This window comes from Protomyctophum parallelum, assembly GCF_964188405.1.
Source record: "Protomyctophum parallelum genome assembly, chromosome: 12".
Taxonomy (NCBI): Eukaryota; Metazoa; Chordata; class Actinopteri; order Myctophiformes; family Myctophidae; genus Protomyctophum; species Protomyctophum parallelum.
Window position 1 is genome coordinate 11,527,037 of NC_139712.1, and position 20,965 is coordinate 11,548,001.

Genomic DNA, 20,965 nt, shown 5'->3' on the forward strand with positions numbered 1-20,965 from the left:
ACTTAGATAGCATTTCTGTAGACATTTGATACAGACTTATAGCATGTTATGTAGACTGCACTATAATCGCATTGTATATAGTCATAGCACGCCATAGTACATATGTATATAATATATATATATATAGTTTATATGTATAGTCTCATAATATAGATATTCCACTGTTACTTTCTTAGCTTACGCATGTTTAGTTTTATGATAAATGCTTTTTTGTGATGTATTCCCATGCTTTTGTTCTTGCTTAATGTAAGTCGCTCTGGATTAAGAGCGTCTGCTAAATGCCTAAATTGTAAATTGAAATTGTATGACCGTATATTAACTGTATATATGCTGCTAAACTTGAGGTTTACGGGTAAATCTAGTGCCCATAATTTGCCCGTAAACTCCCCTTTTCACGCAGTGTAAGATTTATTTAATCTTCACCTGAATTAAAAACCGTTCATCTCACCACACCTCCAGTTAAAGGTATATTCAGTGATTTCACTTAATTCAAACATCACTTATTTTTTTGTTTTGTTGTGATAGTCCTCTCTACTATAGAGTGTGCTGACCATATAAGGAGTTCCTCCCTGTCCCCAGTTAACCCCCGCTGGGGGTCAAAAAACCTTAGGTTTCGTTTTTGGCTCTCTATCCTGATTGGATGAAAGGCTTAGGAGGTCCCAGCCAAAAACGAAACCTAAGGTTGTTTGAGTGAAATCACTGAATATACCTTTAATCGTGACATGAAATATTTCATTAAAACAAACTATTAAATATTGTTAATTGTCTACAGAGCCTATACTAGTAGGACAGGGTTATATAAATGATATTCCTCTATACCTGAGGTTGAAGCGTGTGCATGCTACTATTCAGTATTTAAGTCCGACGTCATTTTGTAGTGCTACGTTACGTCCGGGTCCAAGTGGCACCAGCTCCCGTCCGCATCCCATTGTAAATAGAATATCTAAACGCGTGAATCTTTTTAAATTGACGTTATTTTTCAGAAAGGAAGCCATAGAGGGTTAAAATGGGTCTTAATGCTTCCAACTCGAGTAGAATTATTAATGTTTTGTACAAGTGTCCATGACAACAAAATATATGATGTGGAGACAATAAAGACTATTATTATCATTATTATTGAAGGTGGCAACAGTCCATTTGCTCGGTAAAATATTTCGGGGGATATTTACAATGTGTGCAGGCTTGAGTATGTTGAATCTAGTTTGCATTAATGAGGATTTAGTTGACACAATCAAATAAAATGGCGATAGTATTCCATGTGGGGCAGATGGCCTGTCACAGCCAGATTTTGGAGAGCAGCGCAGCTTTGTTGTTGTGAGGAAAGCGGTAAAATGAGACTTTCGTGGTTGTTTTCGTCTCAGATTTAGTCCGACGGAGCGTCACAGTATAATGGGGACACAAAAGCGATACAAAAGTAGGACCCGGAAGTATCTCACCGCTATGTGAGTTGTCTTCACTTTCTGACCCAAAAAGGGTAAAAAAGGGTGAGTTGTCTTGTTGTAAAATAGACCTATATAAATGATATTCCTCTATACCTGAGGTGCAACCGTGTGCATGCTACTATAGCAGTGTTGTTTTTGGCAGCAAATTTCTATTTTAGTTTTAGTCATTAGTCTCCTGAATAGTTTTCACTTAGTCTTAGTCACATTTTAGTCACTTGGAATGTATTAGTGTTATAGTCTAGTTTTAGTCGACTAAATGTCATAAGATTTTAGTCGACTAAATCTACAGGTGATTTAGTCGACTAAAATGTATTTTTGCGGGCCTTGTTGCCGTCATAATGACTTATTTTACACTTGCTGAAAATAGCCGATCTACAAGCTTGTAGATCTGCTATTTTCAGCATGCAACCAAGTGTAAAATGACTTATACTTGATCTCTTGTCCACTAGTCCCTCCCTAACATTTCAGTCTAGTTTTTAATTGTTGACGAAATTGTCAGTATATTTAGTCTTAGTTTTAGTCACCATTGCATATACTTTAAATTTAGTTTCCATTTAGTTTTCTTCAGTGGAATAAAGGTAGTCGACGGACATTTTTTGTCTTAGTTTTAGTCGACGAAAACAACACTGTACTATAGTAGAATAGACCTATATAAATGATATTCCTCTCTACCTGTGGTGGTAGCGTGTGCGTGCTTGGTTGGCGGTGAGGGGGATTTATCCGGCATAGTCATGAGAGCAGAGCTTCACGCTGCGATTCTTATTCATTCCTTAACCTATAAAAGAGTGCGTGCGGTGATGTCATTATGCTTCCCTGCAGTCGGTAGATAATAAAATGTATACACCTCTCCCTCCCTCCCTCCCTCCCTCCCTCCATGCCCCAAACTCTCTCTCTCTCTCTCTCTCTCTCTCTCTCTCTCTCTCTCTCTCTCTCCCCCTCTCTCTCATTGTGCTGTCGGCAGTGTGCCTGAGCAACATCGCAGAGAGAGAGAGAGAGAGAGAGAGAGAGAGAGAGACACAGACACACCAGACCTCCGTGCATTCCTTCCATTCAAGCAGCGCTGTGTGCGTGGTGGTGAGTGTGGATGCATGGACGTACAGCCTGCAGACTGCATGCTTCCCTTCCTCTCTCTCTCTCTGTGCCACAGTTTCCACACAGATTCAGCACCACCGGGTTAGTGGACAGCTCCACAGAGCACATTCAGCACCACCGGGCCAGTGGACAGCTCCACAGAGCACATTCAGCACCACCGGGCTATAGTGGACAGCTCCACAGAGCACATTCAGCACCACCGGGGGAGTGGACAGCTCCACAGAGCACATTCAGCACCACCGGGCTATAGTCGACAGCTCCACAGAGCAGATTCAGCACCACCGGGGGAGTGGACAGCTCCACAGAGCACATTCAGCACCACCGGGGGAGTGGACAGCTCCACAGAGCAGATTCAGCACCACCGGGTTAGTGGACAGCTCCACATCCCTCCATCCCTCCATCTGGACCAGCGGCCACCGTGGAGTCAATAACGCCGGCGGCAGCAGCAGCCAGCTCGCAGTCATCACGGCATGCGGGGATCTTCTCTTCATGTGACCAGCATCAGCTCCATGCCTCTTTCAGACTGACACAGAGACCAGAGCCTCCACCATGCTCTTCATGTGAACAGCAGCCTCTTTCAGACTGACACAGAGACCAGAGCCTCCACCATGCTCTTCATGTGAACAGCAGCCTCTTTCAGACTGACACAGAAGACCAGAGGCTCCACCATGCTTTTCATGTGAACAGCTCCATGCCTCTTTCAGACTGACGTAGAGAAGAGACACCCAGACCAGGGGATCTGCTCCCAGACCAGGGGATCTGCTCCCAGACCAGGGGATCTGCTCCCAGACCAGGGGATCTGCTCCCAGACCAGAGGCTCCACCATGAGGCTCCTGTTGAGCGTGCTTTACCCCGCCGTGATCTCACTCACCGTTTTCGGATTATATCCGTCACTGGTGAGTTAATTTATATTTATCTATACTATTATTTTGATTATTATTATTTTAGTTTTTTTACTGGTGGCCTATATATATATATATATATATATATATATACATACCTGCATGCATGTCGTCCCTTTTCCCCCATATAATCTATAATGACTGGAATCTGCATGGCATTAGTTGTGTTCATGATGTGTCGCAGCAGTTAGGCTGCCTTTATCCCATTCTGACCTGAGATCAGATTCATACGAGGTTTCCACTGGACACACACACACTGGTCTGATTAACCCATTCTGACCTGAGATCAGATTCTAAAAAAATGTCAGTCGTTTTTCGATTTTTCAAAAATAGCAGACCTACAAGCTCGTAGCTCGAGCTTGTAGATCTGCTATTTTTCAATAGCTAAAGCATAACATGATGCTAATACCAAAATGGGTTCCCGTTCAGAATGGGTTAAAGATATGAAGTCAACTAGTTTGTTTCTTTTTGTTGTGGAATTGTCCGCATATAAACCATACGGTGTTTTCCTCGACAGCATGGAAGGTAACATCAGATCATTTTGTATAATGTATAATGCAACACAACCATGACCATTTTGCAGCCTATACCAAAACAACGAAAACAAATACACTATTAGCCACTATAGATTATTGTGCCATGTAGGCTATTCAAGTGATATGAATGCAATTATGCATGCAGGAGACGATGTGGGGTCATCTGTCTGTCTAACTCTAAAACATGTCATGACGCCTACTTTATAGTTTGACGCGTGGCTATATATGTTGAGATATTAAATATGCATAATGTCGCTCGTGTCGTGGCTGAACGTTCTAGCATTGATTAATAATTGAATATTATGTAAATGATATAGAGCTCCCGATGTCACCAGTTTTCTTTTCACCCAGTGCCAATTATCTAATGTAATCCTGGGCGCTACACTTCCTCTGCCAACCTGGGGGGGGGGGGGGGGGGGGCAGCGGACTGACCTCATGCCTCCTTCTATGCATGAGGAGTCCAAGCTGATTCTTTTCACCTGACAGAGGGGGATTTCCCCGAGCCGGACGTAGCGCGTGCAAAGGGACACATTATTCCGACCAGTTCCTTTCCCCTCCATCAGGCGCCCCGGCTGGCCAGGGGGAGGTAGTTTTAGAGACCAGTTCCTTTCCCCTCCATCAGGCGCCCCGGCTGGCCAGGGGGAGGCAGTATAGAGACCGGTTCCTTTCCCCTCCATCAGGCGCCCCGGCTGGCCAGGGGGAGGTAGTTTTAGAGACCAGGATTACGGCATGTTTTAGTCATAGTCTCCTGAATAGTTTTCACTTAGTCTTAGTCACATTTTAGTCACCTGGAATGTCTCAGTGTTAGTCTAGTTTTAGTCGACTAAATCTACAGGCGATTTAGTCGACTAAAATGTATTTTTGCGGACCTTGTTGCCGTCATAATTACACTTGCTGAAAGCGCTGCGACGCGTTGTGAGCTTGTAGATCTGCTATTTTCAGCATGCAACCAAGTGTAAAATGACGTATACTGGATCTCTTGTCCACTAGTCCCTTCCTAACATTTTAGTCTCGTTTTTATTTGTTGACGAAATTGTCAGTATATTTAGTCTTAGTTTTACTCGTCATAGCTTAGTTTTCATTTAGTTATATATATATAATATATATATTTAGTTCTTGTCAGTGGAAAAAGGTAGTCGACCAACATTTTCCGTCTTAGTTTTAGTCGACGAAAACAACACTGCTCCCACGGGGGAGCTGAATCTGCTCTGTGGAGCTGTCCACTCCACCGGTGGTGCTGAATATGTGTCCGTGCAGCTGTCCACTCCACTCATTTCTTCTACTACGCCATTTCCGGGTTTTGCCTGCGGCCGATGTGGTTGGATTCATTTCATTTCATGATTAAAATAGTGCATTTTTAGAGAGAAGCTATGGCGACCTGAGACGCTTCCCTGCTATACGAGAATATAGACTTTTACCTTAAGGTCTATAGCATGCAGGCTTTTTGTCGGTGAGTATACTTAGGTCGTTTAGTTTTATTTGCTGGGAATTGTAAACCCGCGCACAGGAGTGAGAATATCACCAGAGGGCTGCGGAAGGGACTTCCACAGGCCGTCAGAGAGAGACTCGCTGTAAGCCCTGGACCAGGACAAGTGGACCAGGACCACTAGACCAGGACCACTAGACCAGGACTAGAGAGACTCGCTGTAAGCCCTAGACCAGGACAAGTGGACCAGGACCACTAGACCAGGACCACTAGACCAGGACCACTAGACCAGGACTAGAGAGACTCGCTGTAAGCCCTAGACCAGGAGCACTAGACCAGGACCACTAGACCAGGACCACTAGACCAGGACTAGAGAGACTCGCTGTAAGCCCTAGACCAGGACCACTAGACCAGGACTAGAGAGACTCACTGTAAGCCCTAGACCAGGACAAGTGGACCAGGACCACTAGACCAGGACCACTAGACCAGGACCACTAGACCAGGACCACTAGACCAGGACTAGAGAGACTCGCTGTAAGCCCTGGACCAGGACAAGTGGACCAGGACCACTAGACCAGGACCACTAGACCAGGACTAGATAGACTCGCTGTAAGCCCTAGACCAGGACAAGTGGACCAGGACCACTAGACCAGGACCACTAGACCAGGACTAGAGAGACTCGCTGTAAGCCCTAGACCAGGACAAGTGGACCAGGACCACTAGACCAGGACCACTAGACCAGGACCACTAGACCAGGACTAGAGAGACTCACTGTAAGCCCTAGACCAGGACAAGTGGACCAGGACCACTAGACCAGGACCACTAGACCAGGACTAGAGAGACTCACTGTAAGCCCTAGACCAGGACAAGTGGACCAGGACCACTAGACCAGGACCACTAGACCAGGACCACTAGACCAGGACTAGAGAGACTCACTGTAAGCCCTAGACCAGGACAAGTGGACCAGGACCACTAGACCAGGACTAGAGAGACTCACTGTAAGCCCTAGACCAGGACAAGTGGACCAGGACCACTAGACCAGGACCACTAGACCAGGACTAGAGAGACTCACTGTAAGCCCTAGACCAGGACAAGTGGACCAGGACCACTAGACCAGGACCACTAGACCAGGACTCGAGGGTGCCCAGCTCCAGTGTTGTTTTTGGCAGCAAATTTCTATTTTAGTTTTAGTCATATAGTCTTTGGACTGAAACTTTACTTAGTTTTAGTCACATTTTAGTCACCTGGAATGTCTAGTTTTAGTCGACTAAATGTCATAAGATTTTAGTCGACTAAATCTACAGTTGATTTAGTCGACTAAAATGTGTTTTGGCGGGTCTTGGTGCCGTCGTAATGTGTGTTTTTACACTCGTCGTTGCGACGCGTTGTGAGCTTGTAGATCGGCTATTTTCAGCATGCAACCAAGTGTAAAATGACTTATACTGGATCTCTTGTCCACTAGTTCCCTTTTCCTAACATTTTAGTCTAGTTTTTATTTGTCTACGAAATTGTCAGTATATTTAGTCTTATAGTTTTAATCATCGTAGCTTAGTTTTCATTTAGTTTCCATTCAGTCTTTGTCCGTGAAAAAAGGTAGTCGACGAACATTCTTCGTCTTTAGTTTTAGTCGACGAAAACAACACTGCCCAGCTCTGGACCAGGGCTGGGCTCCCTCGTTGGTCTGGTATGCCAGGCCGTGATAATCTGCGTTGATGCCATCGAGGGAGAGAGAGAGAGGTGTTTTATGATAGCAGAATGATGTGGAGAGAGAGAGAGGTGTTTTATGATAGCAGAATGATGTGGAGAGAGAGAGAGGTGTTTCATGATAGCAGAATGATGTGGAGAGAGAGAGGTGTTTTATGATAGCAGAATGATGTGGAGAGAGAGAGGTGTTTTATGATAGCAGAGTGATGTGGAGAGAGAGAGGTGTTTTATGATAGCAGAGTGATGTGGAGAGAGAGAGGTGTTTTATGATAGCAGAGTGATGTGGAGAGAGAGAGAGGTGTTTTATGATAGCAGAATGATGTGGAGAGAGAGAGGTGTTTTATGATAGCAGAATGATGTGGAGAGAGAGAGGTGTTTTATGATAGCAGAATGATGTGGAGAGAGAGAGGTGTTTTATGATAGCAGAATGATGTGGAGAGAGAGAGGTGTTTTATGATAGCAGATTGATGTGGAGAGAGAGAGGTGTTTTATGATAGCAGATTGATGTGGAGAGAGAGAGAGGTGTTTTATGATAGCAGATTGATGTGGAGAGAGAGAGAGGTGTTTTATGATAGCAGAATGATGTGGAGAGAGAGAGGTGTTTTATGATAGCAGAATGATGTGGAGAGAGAGAGGTGTTTTATGATAGCAGAATGATGTGGAGAGAGAGAGAGAGGTGTTTTATGATAGCAGAATGATGTGGAGAGAGAGGTGTTTTATGATAGCAGAATGATGTGGAGAGAGAGAGGTGTTTTATGATAGCAGAATGATGTGGAGAGAGAGAGGTGTTTTATGATAGCAGAATGATGTGGAGAGAGAGAGGTGTTTTATGATAGCAGAATGATGTGGAGAGAGAGAGGTGTTTTATGATAGCAGAGTGATGTGGAGAGAGAGAGGTGTTTTATGATAGCAGAATGATGTGGAGAGAGAGAGGTGTTTTATGATAGCAGAATGATGTGGAGAGAGAGAGGTGTTTTATGATAGCAGAATGATGTGGAGAGAGAGAGGTGTTTTATGATAGCAGAATGATGTGGAGAGAGAGAGGTGTTTTATGATAGCAGATTGATGTGGAGAGAGAGAGGTGTTTTATGATAGCAGAATGATGTGGAGAGAGAGAGGTGTTTTATGATAGCAGAATGATGTGGAGAGAGAGAGGTGTTTTATGATAGCAGAGTGATGTGGAGAGAGAGAGGTGTTTTATGATAGCAGAATGATGTGGAGAGAGAGGTGTTTTATGATAGCAGAGTGATGTGGAGAGAGAGAGGTGTTTTATGATAGCAGAATGATGTGGAGAGAGAGAGGTGTTTTATGATAGCAGAATGATGTGGAGAGAGAGAGGTGTTTTATGATAGCAGAATGATGTGGAGAGAGAGGTGTTTTATGATAGCAGAATGATGTGGAGAGAGAGGTGTTTTATGATAGCAGAGTGATGTGGAGAGAGAGGTGTTTTATGATAGCAGAGTGATGTGGAGAGAGAGAGGTGTTTTATGATAGCAGAGTGATGTGGAGAGAGAGGTGTTTTATGATAGCAGAATGATGTGGAGAGAGAGGTGTTTTATGATAGCAGAATGATGTGGAGAGAGAGAGAGGTGTTTTATGATAGCAGAATGATGTGGAGAGAGAGAGGTGTTTTATGATAGCAGAATGATGTGGAGAGAGAGAGGTGTTTTATGATAGCAGAATGATGTGGAGAGAGAGAGGTGTTTTATGATAGCAGAGTGATGTGGAGAGAGAGAGGTGTTTTATGATAGCAGAATGATGTGGAGAGAGAGAGGTGTTTTATGATAGCAGAATGATGTGGAGAGAGAGAGGTGTTTTATGATAGCAGATTGATGTGGAGAGAGAGAGGTGTTTTATGATAGCAGAATGATGTGGAGAGAGAGAGGTGTTTTATGATAGCAGAATGATGTGGAGAGAGAGAGGTGTTTTATGATAGCAGAATGATGTGGAGAGAGAGAGGTGTTTTATGATAGCAGAATGATGTGGAGAGAGAGAGGTGTTTTATGATAGCAGAATGATGTGGAGAGAGAGAGGTGTTTTATGATAGCAGAATGATGTGGAGAGAGAGGTGTTTTATGATAGCAGAATGATGTGGAGAGAGAGAGGTGTTTTATGATAGCAGAATGATGTGGAGAGAGAGAGGTGTTTTATGATAGCAGAATGATGTGGAGAGAGAGAGGTGTTTTATGATAGCAGAATGATGTGGAGAGAGAGAGGTGTTTTATGATAGCAGAATGATGTGGAGAGAGAGGTGTTTTATGATAGCAGAATGATGTGGAGAGAGAGAGGTGTTTTATGATAGCAGAATGATGTGGAGAGAGAGAGGTGTTTTATGATAGCAGAATGATGTGGAGAGAGAGAGGTGTTTTATGATAGCAGAATGATGTGGAGAGAGAGAGGTGTTTTATGATAGCAGAATGATGTGGAGAGAGAGAGGTGTTTTATGATAGCAGAATGATGTGGAGAGAGAGAGAGGTGTTTTATGATAGCAGAATGATGTGGAGAGAGAGGTGTTTTATGATAGCAGAATGATGTGGAGAGAGAGAGGTGTTTTATGATAGCAGAATGATGTGGAGAGAGAGGTGTTTTATGATAGCAGAATGATGTGGAGAGAGAGGTGTTTTATGATAGCAGAATGATGTGGAGAGAGAGAGGTGTTTTATGATAGCAGAATGATGTGGAGAGAGAGGTGTTTTATGATAGCAGAATGATGTGGAGAGAGAGAGGTGTTTTATGATAGCAGAATGATGTGGAGAGAGAGAGGTGTTTTATGATAGCAGAATGATGTGGAGAGAGAGAGGTGTTTTATGATAGCAGAGTGATGTGGAGAGAGAGAGGTGTTTTATGATAGCAGAATGATGTGGAGAGAGAGAGGTGTTTTATGATAGCAGAATGATGTGGAGAGAGAGAGGTGTTTTATGATAGCAGAATGATGTGGAGAGAGAGAGGTGTTTTATGATAGCAGAGTGATGTGGAGAGAGAGAGGTGTTTTATGATAGCAGAATGATGTGGAGAGAGAGAGGTGTTTTATGATAGCAGAATGATGTGGAGAGAGAGGTCAATGTGTTTTAGGATCAGACAATGAGTGGCCGGGCGGGCCGTGTGAGATTATATTCACTATAGCACTGGGCAGTGTGAGATTATATTCACTATAGCACTGGGCAGTGTGAGATTATATTCACTATAGCACTGGGCAGTGTGAGATTATATTCACTATAGCACTGGGCAGTGTGAGAATATATTCACTATAGCACTGCATGGGCAGTGTGAGAATATATTCACTATAGCACTGCATGGGCAGTGTGAGAATATATTCACTATAGCACTGCATGGGCAGTGTGAGAATATATTCACTATAGCACTGGGCAGTGTGAGATTATATATATAGCACTGGGCAGTGTGAGATTATATATATAGCACTGGGCAGTGTGAGATTATATTCACTATAGCACTGGCTCATTGCTTTCTAATGTCAGGGACCCCCACATTTACACTAATTAGCCCCGAGGATCTACAAGCTCATAGCGCGCCACCGAGGATCTATACAAGCAGATCTACAAGCTCATAGCGCGCCACCGAGGATCTATACAAGCAGATCTACAAGCTCATATAGGGCGCCACCGAGGATCTATACAAGCAGATCTACAAGCTCATAGCGCGCCACCGAGGATCTATACAAGCAGATCTACAAGCTCATATAGCGCGCCACCGAGGATCTATACAAGCAGATCTACAAGCTCATATAGGGCGCCACCGAGGATCTATACAAGCAGATCTACAAGCTCATAGCGCGGCACCGAGCTTGTAGGTCTGCTATTTTTTTTAAATCGTCAAAACGTGGCACAAATCATTGAATATATATTCTTTCAGAGTGAGCGTTTTTAACTTGAATCTTTGCTTCAAGGGGGGTCCTTGACATGAAAATGTTTGAGAACGACAGACATAGAAACATAGGGTTTTTTCCAGAAAACTGTCAGGATTTAGGTCTAATTTAGGTCTAAAGGGGTTAAGTTATTTCTGAATACTGGCCATTTAACAGTACTTGTAACAGAGTATTTCTACATTGCAGTATTGATACTTTTACTCGAGTACAAAATGTGAGTACTTTTTTCCGCCGCTGTAGAGATGAGAAGAGGCTCTGTTCCACAACATGCCTATAGCTGTCACTGACACCAGGCCCTTAATTATGACGAATGGCAAGGCACACACACACACACACACACACACACACACACACACACACACACACACACACACACACACACACACACACACACACACACACACACTGATGTTTTCCGCTAAACTTTACAAAGATTTGTACTGTGACTGCGACCGTGGCTCAGGAGGTATAGAGCAGGTCGTCCAATGATCCATGGGTCGGCGGTTCGAATCCCGGCTCCTCCTCCTCCTGTCTACATGTCGAAGTGTCCTTGGGCAAGAAGACACTGAACCCCAAATTGCTCCCGATGTGCTGGTTGGTGCCTTGCATGGCTTCCGCCGCAAGCGGTGTATGAATGTGTGTGTGTGAATGGGTGAATGTAATGCACAATCTATGTAAAGGTGTATGAATGTATGTGTGAATGGGTGAATGTAATGCACAACCTATGTAAAGGTGTGTGAATGGGTGAATGTAATGCACACTATCTCTGTAAAGCGCCTTGGATAAAGGCTGCTATGTAAATGCACCATTTACCATTCACTTGTTTTGTTTTTTCTCCTTCCAGCCAGCATCATATTATTATTATTTGGATGACATCTTCCATTTAGTTTAGGGGGATCTCTTGTCCACCATAGTCCCTATACGTAACGTTTTTATTCGTTGACGAAATTGTCAATTCGTCTTAGTTTTAGTCGACGAAAACAACACTGCTGCACACCCTGTATTGGCCTGAATGAATGTAAGACTATATGGAAATAGTCTATTTGACATCCAATGTTCTTTTCCCCACAAATTAGTCTTAATGGGTGTCGTCTTGTATTCGGCACAATGCGGTAATCACGGTATTTTCTCTCTCTCTCTCTCTCTCTCTCTCTCTCTCTCTCTCTCTCTCTCTCTCTCTCTCTCTCTCTCTCTCTCTCTCTCTCTCTAATTATGAGACACATTCAAACTCACTTATCACCACCTATAGAGGTTATTATTACCATGGTTACAATGACTTGTCTTCGGTTTAATGGTCGTCGCCCATTTCTGGATGAATGACTCCTGACTACCATAATAGTGTTGTATGGAGTAATTACCTCTCTCTCTCTCTCTCTCTCTCTCATAGCAACAGCGTGGTGTCTATCATAATAGTAGTTAATAGTATAGTTGAGTAAATGTACTTAGTTACGTTCCACCAAGTACCGGTCCCAGCACGCGCTGAATGGGCCGAGGAGAGACACGCGCACCGTGCGGCCGCACGCACCGCACACACCACACGCAACCGCACGTTGAACGTATGACAAAATGTGCAGAATTATCTGTCCCATCTCAGGCCGGGTCAGCAGAGGTCAGGAGAGGTGGCTGGCCTCGGTGAATTTAATCTCTCCTGAAGCCGCTGGGCTCCCAGCGGCCGGACCTTAGACGTGCCACCGAGAGCAATGTGGAATAAATGCAGTAGCAGTCAGCAGGTTTTTGTGCTTTAGCCCATTCTGACCTGAGATCAGATTCATACGAGGTTTCCACTGGGGACATACTGGTCTGATGAACCCATTCTGACCTGAGATCAGATTCTAAAAATGTCAGTCGTTCTTCGATTTTTTTCAAAAATAGCAGACCTACAAGCTCGTATCGCGCCACTCGGTGGCGCGATATGAGCTTGTAGATCTGCTATTTTTCAATAGCTAAAGCATGACATGATGCTGACACCAAAATGGGTGCCCGGTCAGAATGGGTTAATTCTCACGGTTCAGTTCATTTTCTTTCTTTCTTTTCTTTTTTTTACCAGCTGCAAGCTGGTCGATAACCATGGCGACCAAGTACCTTTGCCTAGTCCTGATTGGCTGGCTCGTCTCTATAAAGGCTATACCAGACACTTGTTCAGGATTGGCTGCGCAAGCTAAAAAAAACCATCGTCTGAATAGTGGCATATAGTGCTCTGGCCACCAATGGGACATGCAAGCAACGGCATGGACGCCACAGTCTGCACTGCACTACCCAGAATGCACCACTGCACTGCACTACCCAGAATGCATCACTGCACTGCACTGCACTCTGACACTATAGGGCGTCGCAGTCCCGCCCCCTTTCAGAACGACGAGTGGCCCAGGAAATGATTCTCCATTCATTTTGCCTCAAAAAAGTATTTATATAAAGACGGTTACGCCGCGGACAAAGCCAACTCGGATCGTGACAAATCATGACAACAAACACAATATCTTGTGCCGATCAAATAATTTGAAAGAAGAAAATAAAGGCAGGATACAACACTATTTGTTTTGTTTTACTAATTATTTGATCGCCCCAAAACATTGTAATTATTGTCATGATTTGTCACGATCCGAGTTGGCTTTGTCCGTGGCAGGTTTTGGGGTTTCCATGGCAATCAATTGGCTGAGGCCGAGGCTTAACATTACACAGGTGAGGGAACCTGACCTCATTTGGCCAGAGCTTTTTGTGGTGTTTTTGTGTATGCCACCGACTGAAGGCCGGGCCCTGCCCTCCCTGTGGGGGTGTGGAACGCGTGCGTCAAATTTGAAGTTGCTAGTATGTTTTGTTGTCTCCACCAGGCCGAAGGCATGGGGAGAGAGTATGTTTTATTGTCTCCACCAGGCCAAAGGCATGATGGGGAGAGAGTATGTTTTGTTGTCTCCACCATGAAGGCATGGGGAGAGAGTATGTTTAGTTGTCTCCACCATGAAGGCATGGGGAGAGAGTATGTTTAGTTGTCTCCACCAGGCAGAAGGCATGGGGAGAGAGTATGTTTTGTTGTCTCCACCAGGCCGAAGGCATGGGGAGAGAGTATGTTTAGTTGTCTCCACCAGGCAGAAGGCATGGGGAGAGAGTATGTTTTGTTGTCTCCACCAGGCCGAAGGCATGGGGAGAGAGTATGTTTAGTTGTCTCCACCAGGCCGAAGGCACGGGGAGAGAGTATGTTTTATTGTCTCCACCAGGCTGAAGGCATGGGGAGAGAGTATGTTTAGTTGTCCCCAACCAGGCCTTCGGCATGGGGAGAGAGTATGTTTTATTGTCTCCACCAGGCCGAAGGCATGGGGAGAGAGTATGTTTAGTTGTCTCCACCAGGCCGAAGGCATGGGGAGAGAATATGTTTTATTGTCTCCACCAGGCTGAAGGCATGGGGAGAGAGTATGTTTTGTTGTCTCCACCAGGCCGAAGGCATGGGGAGAGAATATGTTTTATTGTCTCCACCAGGCTGAAGGCATGGGGAGAGAGTATGTTTTGTTGTCTCCACCAGGCCGAAGGCATGGGGAGAGAGTATGTTTTATTGTCTCCACCAGGCTGAAGGCATGGGGAGAGGGTATGTTTTATTGTCTCCACCAGGCCGAAGGCATGGGAGAGAGTATGTTTTATTGTCTCCACCAGGCTGAAGGCATGGGGAGAGGGTATGTTTTATTGTCTCCACCAGGCCGAACGCATGGGGTGAGAGTAAGTTTTATTGTCTCCACCATGAAGGCATGGGGAGAGAGTATGTTTTGCTGTCTCCACCAGGCTGAAGGCATGGGGAGAGTGTATGTTTTATTGTCTCCACCAGGCCGAAGGCATGGGGAGAGAGTATGTTTTATTGTCTCCACCAGGCTGAAGGCATGGGGAGAGAGTATGTTTTATTGTCTCCACCAGGCTGAAGGCATGGGCAGAGAGTATGTTTAGTTGTCTCCACCAGGCCGAAGGCATGGGCAGAGAGTATGTTTTATTGTCTCCACCAGGCTGAAGGCATGGGGAGAGAGTGTGTTTTATTGTCTCCACCAGGCTGAAGGCATGGGCAGAGAGTATGTTTAGTTGTCTCCACCAGGCCAAAGGCATTGGGAGAGAGTATGTTTAGTTGTCTCCACCAGGCCAAAGGGGAGAGACTATGTTTTGTTGTCTCCACAAGGCTGAAGGCATGGGGAGAGAGAGTATGTTTTATTGTCTCCACCAGGCCGAAGGCATGGGGAGAGAGTATGTTTTACTGTCTCCACAAGGCTGAAGGCATGGGGAGAGAGTATGTTTTATTGTCTCCACCAGGCTGAAGGCATGGGGAGAGAGTATGTTTAGTTGTCTCCACCAGGCTGAAGGCATGGGGAGAGAGTATGTTTTGTTGTCTCCACAAGGCTGAAGGCATGGGGAGAGAGTATGTTTTACTTTCTCCACCAGGCCGAAGGCATGGGGAGGGAGTATGTTTTACTGTCTCCACAAGGCTGAAGGCATGGGGAGAGAGTATGTTTTATTGTCTCCACCAGGCTGAAGGCATGGGGAGAGAATATGTTTTGTTGTCTCCACCATGAAGGCATGGGGAGAGAGTATGTTTTGTTGTCTCCACCATGAAGGCATGGGGAGAGAGTATGTATTGTTGTCTCCACCAGGCAGAAGGCATGGGGAGAGAGTATGTTTAGTTGTCTCCACCAGGCCGAAGGCAGGATGGGGAGAGAGTATGTTTAGTTGTCTCCAACAGGCAGAAGGCATGGGGAGAGAGTATGTTTTGTTGTCTCCACCAGGACGAAGGCATGGGGAGAGAGTATGTTTTATTGTCTCCACCAGGCCGAAGGCATGGGGAGAGAGTATGTTTTATTGTCTCCACCAGGCCGAAGGCATGGGGAGAGAATATGTTTTGTTGTCTCCACCAGGCCGAAGGCATGGGGAGAGAGTATGTTTTGTTGTCTCCACCAGGCCGAAGGCATGCATGGGGAGAGAGTATGTTTTATTGTCTCCACCAGGCAGAAGGCATGGGGAGAGAGTATGTTTTATTGTCTCCACCAGGCAGAAGGCATGGGGAGAGAGTATGTTTAGTTGTCTCCACCAGGCTGAAGGCATGGGGAGAGAGTATGTTTAGTTGTCTCCACCAGGCCGAAGGCACGGGGAGAGAGTATGTTTTGTTGTCTCCACCAGGCCGTAGGCATGGGGAGAGAGTATGTTTTATTGTCTCCGCCATGAAGGCATGGGGAGAGAGTATGTTTACTTGTCTCCACCAGGCCGAAGGCATGGGGAGAAAGTATGTTTAGTTGTCTCCACCAGGCCGAAGGCATGGGGAGAGAGTATGTTTAGTTGTCTCCACCAGGCTGAAGGCATGGGGAGAGAGTATGTTTAGTTGTCTCCACCAGGCCGAAGGCATGGGGAGAGAGTATGTTTAGTTGTCTCCACCAGGCCGAAGGCATGGGGAGAGAGTATGTTTAGTTGTCTCCACCAGGCTGAAGGCATGGGGAGAGAATATGTTTTATTGTCTCCACCAGGCCGAAGGCATGGGGAGAGAGTATGTATAGTTGTCTCCACCAGGCAGAAGGCATGGGGAGAGAGTATGTTTTATTGTCTCCACCAGGCCGAAGGCATGGGGAGAGAGTATGTTTAGTTGTCTCCACCAGGCTGAAGGCATGGGGAGAGAGTATGTTTTATTGTCTCCACCAGGCTGAAGGCACGGGGAGAGAGTATGTTTTGTTGTCTCCACCAGGCCGAAGGCATGGGGAGAGAGTATGTTTAGTTGTCTCCACCAGGCCGAAGGCATGGGGAGAGAGTATGTTTTATTGTCTCCACCAGGCAGAAGGCATGGGGAGAGAGTATGTTTTATTGTCTCCACCAGGCAGAAGGCATGGGGAGAGAGTATGTTTTATTGTCTCCACCAGGCTGAAGGCATGGGGAGAGAGTATATGTTTTGTTCTCTCCACCAGGCCGAAGGCATGGGGAGAGAGTATGTTTTATTGTCTCCACCAGGCTGAAGGCATGGGGAGAGAGTATGTTTTATTGTCTCCACCAGGCTGAAGGCATGGGCAGAGAGTATGTTTAGTTGTCTCCACCAGGCCGAAGGCATGGGCAGAGAGTATGTTTTATTGTCTCCACCAGGCTGAAGGCATGGGGAGAGAGTATGTTTTATTGTCTCCACCAGGCTGAAGGCATGGGCAGAGAGTATGTTTAGTTGTCTCCACCAGGCCGAAGGCATTGGGAGAGAGTATGTTTAGTTGTCTCCACCAGGCCAAAGGGGAGAGACTATGTTTTGTTGTCTCCACAAGGCTGAAGGCATGGGGAGAGAGAGTATGTTTTATTGTCTCCACCAGGCCGAAGGCATGGGGAGAGAGTATGTTTTACTGTCTCCACAAGGCTGAAGGCATGGGGAGAGAGTATGTTTTATTGTCTCCACCAGGCTGAAGGCATGGGGAGAGAGTATGTTTAGTTGTCTCCACCAGGCTGAAGGCATGGGGAGAGAGTATGTTTTGTTGTCTCCACAAGGCTGAAGGCATGGGGAGAGAGTATGTTTTATTTTCTCCACCAGGCCGAAGGCATGGGGAGGGAGTATGTTTAACTGTCTCCACAAGGCTGAAGGCATGGGGAGAGAGTATGTTTTATTGTCTCCACCAGGCTGAAGGCATGGGGAGAGAGTATGTTTTGTTGTCTCCACCATGAAGGCATGGGGAGAGAGTATGTTTTGTTGTCTCCACCATGAAGGCATGGGGAGAGAGTATGTATTGTTGTCTCCACCAGGCAGAAGGCATGGGGAGAGAGTATGTTTAGTTGTCTCCACCAGGCCGAAGGCAGGATGGGGAGAGAGTATGTTTAGTTGTCTCCAACAGGCAGAAGGCATGGGGAGAGAGTATGTTTTGTTGTCTCCACCAGGACGAAGGCATGGGGAGAGAGTATGTTTTATTGTCTCCACCAGGCCGAAGGCATGGGGAGAGAGTATGTTTTATTGTCTCCACCAGGCCGAAGGCATGGGGAGAGAGTATGTTTTGTTGTCTCCACCAGGCCGAAGGCATGGGGAGAGAGTATGTTTTGTTGTCTCCACCAGGCCGAAGGCATGGGGAGAGAGTATGTTTTATTGTCTCCACCAGGCAGAAGGCATGGGGAGAGAGTATGTTTTATTGTCTCCACCAGGCAGAAGGCATGGGGAGAGAGTATGTTTAGTTGTCTCCACCAGGCTGAAGGCATGGGGAGAGAGTATGTTTAGTTGTCTCCACCAGGCCGAAGGCACGGGGAGAGAGTATGTTTTGTTGTCTCCACCAGGCCGTAGGCATGGGGAGAGACTATGTTTTATTGTCTCCGCCATGAAGGCATGGGGAGAGAGTATGTTTACTTGTCTCCACCAGGCCGAAGGCATGGGGAGAGAGTATGTTTAGTTGTCTCCACCAGGCCGAAGGCATGGGGAGAGAGTATGTTTAGTTGTCTCCACCAGGCTGAAGGCATGGGGAGAGAGTATGTTTTATTGTCTCCACCAGGCCGAAGGCATGGGGAGAGAGTATGTTTAGTTGTCTCCACCAGGCAGAAGGCATGGGGAGAGAGTATGTTTTATTGTCTCCACCAGGCCGAAGGCATGGGGAGAGAGTATGTTTAGTTGTCTCCACCAGGCTGAAGGCATGGGGAGAGAGTATGTTTTATTGTCTCCACCAGGCTGAAGGCACGGGGAGAGAGTATGTTTTGTTGTCTCCACCAGGCCGAAGGCATGGGGAGAGAGTATGTTTAGTTGTCTCCACCAGGCCGAAGGCATGGGGAGAGAGTATGTTTTATTGTCTCCACCAGGCAGAAGGCATGGGGAGAGAGTATGTTTTATTGTCTCCACCAGGCAGAAGGCATGGGGAGAGAGTATGTTTTATTGTCTCCACCAGGCCGAAGACATGGGGAGAGAGTATGTTTTATTGTCTCCACCAGGCCGAAGGCATGGGGAGAGAGTATGTTTTGTTGTCTCCACCAGTCCGAAGGCATGGGGAGAGAATATGTTTTATTGTCTCCACAGGGCAGAAGGCATGGGGAGAGAGTATGTTTTATTGTCTCCACCAGGCTGAAGGCATGGGGAGAGAGTATGTTTTATTGTCTCCACCAGGCTGAAGGCATGGGGAGAGAGTATGTTTAGTTGTCTCCACCAGGCTGAAGGCATGGGGAGAGAGTATGTTTTATTGTCTCCACCAGGCAGAAGGCATGGGGAGAGAGTATGTTTTATTGTCTCCACCAGGCCGAAGGCATGGGGAGAGAGTATGTTTAGTTGTCTCCACCAGGCTGAAGTTATGGGGAGAGAGTATGTTTTGTTGTCTCCACCAGTCCGAAGGCACGGGGAGAGAATATGTTTTGTTGTCTCCACCAGGCCGTAGGCATGGGGAGAGAGTATGTTTTATTGTCTCCACCATGAAGGCATGGGGAGAGAGTATGTTTAGTTGTCTCCACCAGGCCGATGGCATGGGGAGTGAGTATGTTTAGTTGTCTCCACCAGGCCGAAGGCATGGGGAGAGAGTATGTTTCATTGTCTCCACCAGGCCCGAAGGCACGGGGAGAGAGTATGTTTTATTGTCTCCACCAGGCCGAAGGTATGGGGAGAGAGTATGTTTTGTTGTCTCCACCAGGCCGAAGGCATGGGGAGAGAGTATGTTTAGTTGTCTCCACCAGGCCGAAGGCATGGGGAGAGAGTATGTTTAGTTGTCTCCACCAGGCCGAAGGCATGGGGAGAGAGTATGTTTAGTTGTCTCCACCAGGCCGAAGGCATGGGGAGAGAGTATGTTTAGTTGTCTCCACCAGGCAGAAGGCATGGGGAGAGAGTATGTTTAGTTGTCTCCACCAGGCCGAAGGCATGGGGAGAGAGTATGTTTAGTTGTCTCCACCAGGCCGAAGGCATGGGGAGAGAGTATGTTTAGTTGTCTCCACCAGGCTGAAGGCATGGGGAGAGAGTATGTTTTGTTGTCTCCACCAGGCCGAAGGCATGGGGAGAGAGTATGTTTAGTTGTCTCCACCAGGCAGAAGGCATGGGGAGAGAGTATGTTTAGTTGTCTCCACCAGGCCGAAGGCATGGGGAGAGAGTATGTTTAGTTGTCTCCACCAGGCCGAAGGCATGGGGAGAGAGTATGTTTAGTTGTCTCCACCAGGCTGAAGGCATGGGGAGAGAGTATGTTTTGTTGTCTCCACCAGGCCGAAGGCATGGGGAGAGAGTATGTTTTGTTGTCTCCACCGTTTTTCTTTTAACTAAAATCTCACTGGAACAACATATTTTCAGATGGGGGTCCGTGTGGCCAATTACATAATAAAGTTGTGTGGGTCCTTGACGTGAAATATTGAGCACCACTGATATAGAATCATAAGGTATATTTCAGAAAACTGTCAGGATTTAGACTTTCGACGTCAGGCCTAAATGTGTTTGAACGGGAACCCATTTTGGTGTTAGCATCATGTCGTGCTTTAGCTTTTGAATAATAGCAGATCTACAAGCTAACAGCGCGCCACCGAGTGGCGCGCTATGAGCTTGTAGGTCTGCTATTTTTGAAAAATCGAAGAGCGACTGAACATTCTTAGAATCTGATCTCAGGTCAGAATGGGTTAATCAGACCAGTGTGTGTCCCCAGTGGAAACCTCGTATGAATCTGATCTCAGGTCAGAATGGGTTAAAACACCAATAGGGGTTCTCCCGTACTGTGGGTATACAGTTTATGGAGGCTGATCATTGGTTTACAGCCCCCCCCCCCCCCCCCCCCCCCCCCTCCCCATGTGCATTAATTAACTCCACGTCCCTCCGCTCCACCCCCCCCCCCTCCCCCCCCTCTCGTAGCTCTTTTTTTGTTTGGACAGTTTTGATCGATGAGCTCACATAAATCATCCGTTTAGGTTTAGGTGCCTTTTTCTTCTGAATAAATATAAAATAAGTAAGTCGTGCACGCTGGATGGCTGGCTTCATGGCAGCACAGCTTATATCCCAAACCTGAGAACAGATTCTATACAAACATCTTCTGGATCCATGACAGGTTTCTAAAAAAAACCCTATGTTT

At 46.2% G+C, this 20,965-nt stretch overlaps 1 protein-coding gene across 1 annotated transcript in view; it reads left to right on the forward strand.

The window, feature by feature from the left end:
* Window positions 1-3,358: 3,358 nt before the first annotated feature.
* Window positions 3,359-20,965, forward strand: part of LOC310867751 (noelin-3-like) — a gene marked incomplete at both ends in the record, with an annotated part of 38,398 nt that continues 20,791 nt past the window's right edge. The window contains one exon of the mRNA XM_083777872.1: window positions 3,359-3,430. Coding sequence (XP_083633998.1) covers window positions 3,359-3,430 — 72 coding nt within the window. The remainder of the gene's footprint in view (window positions 3,431-20,965) is intronic.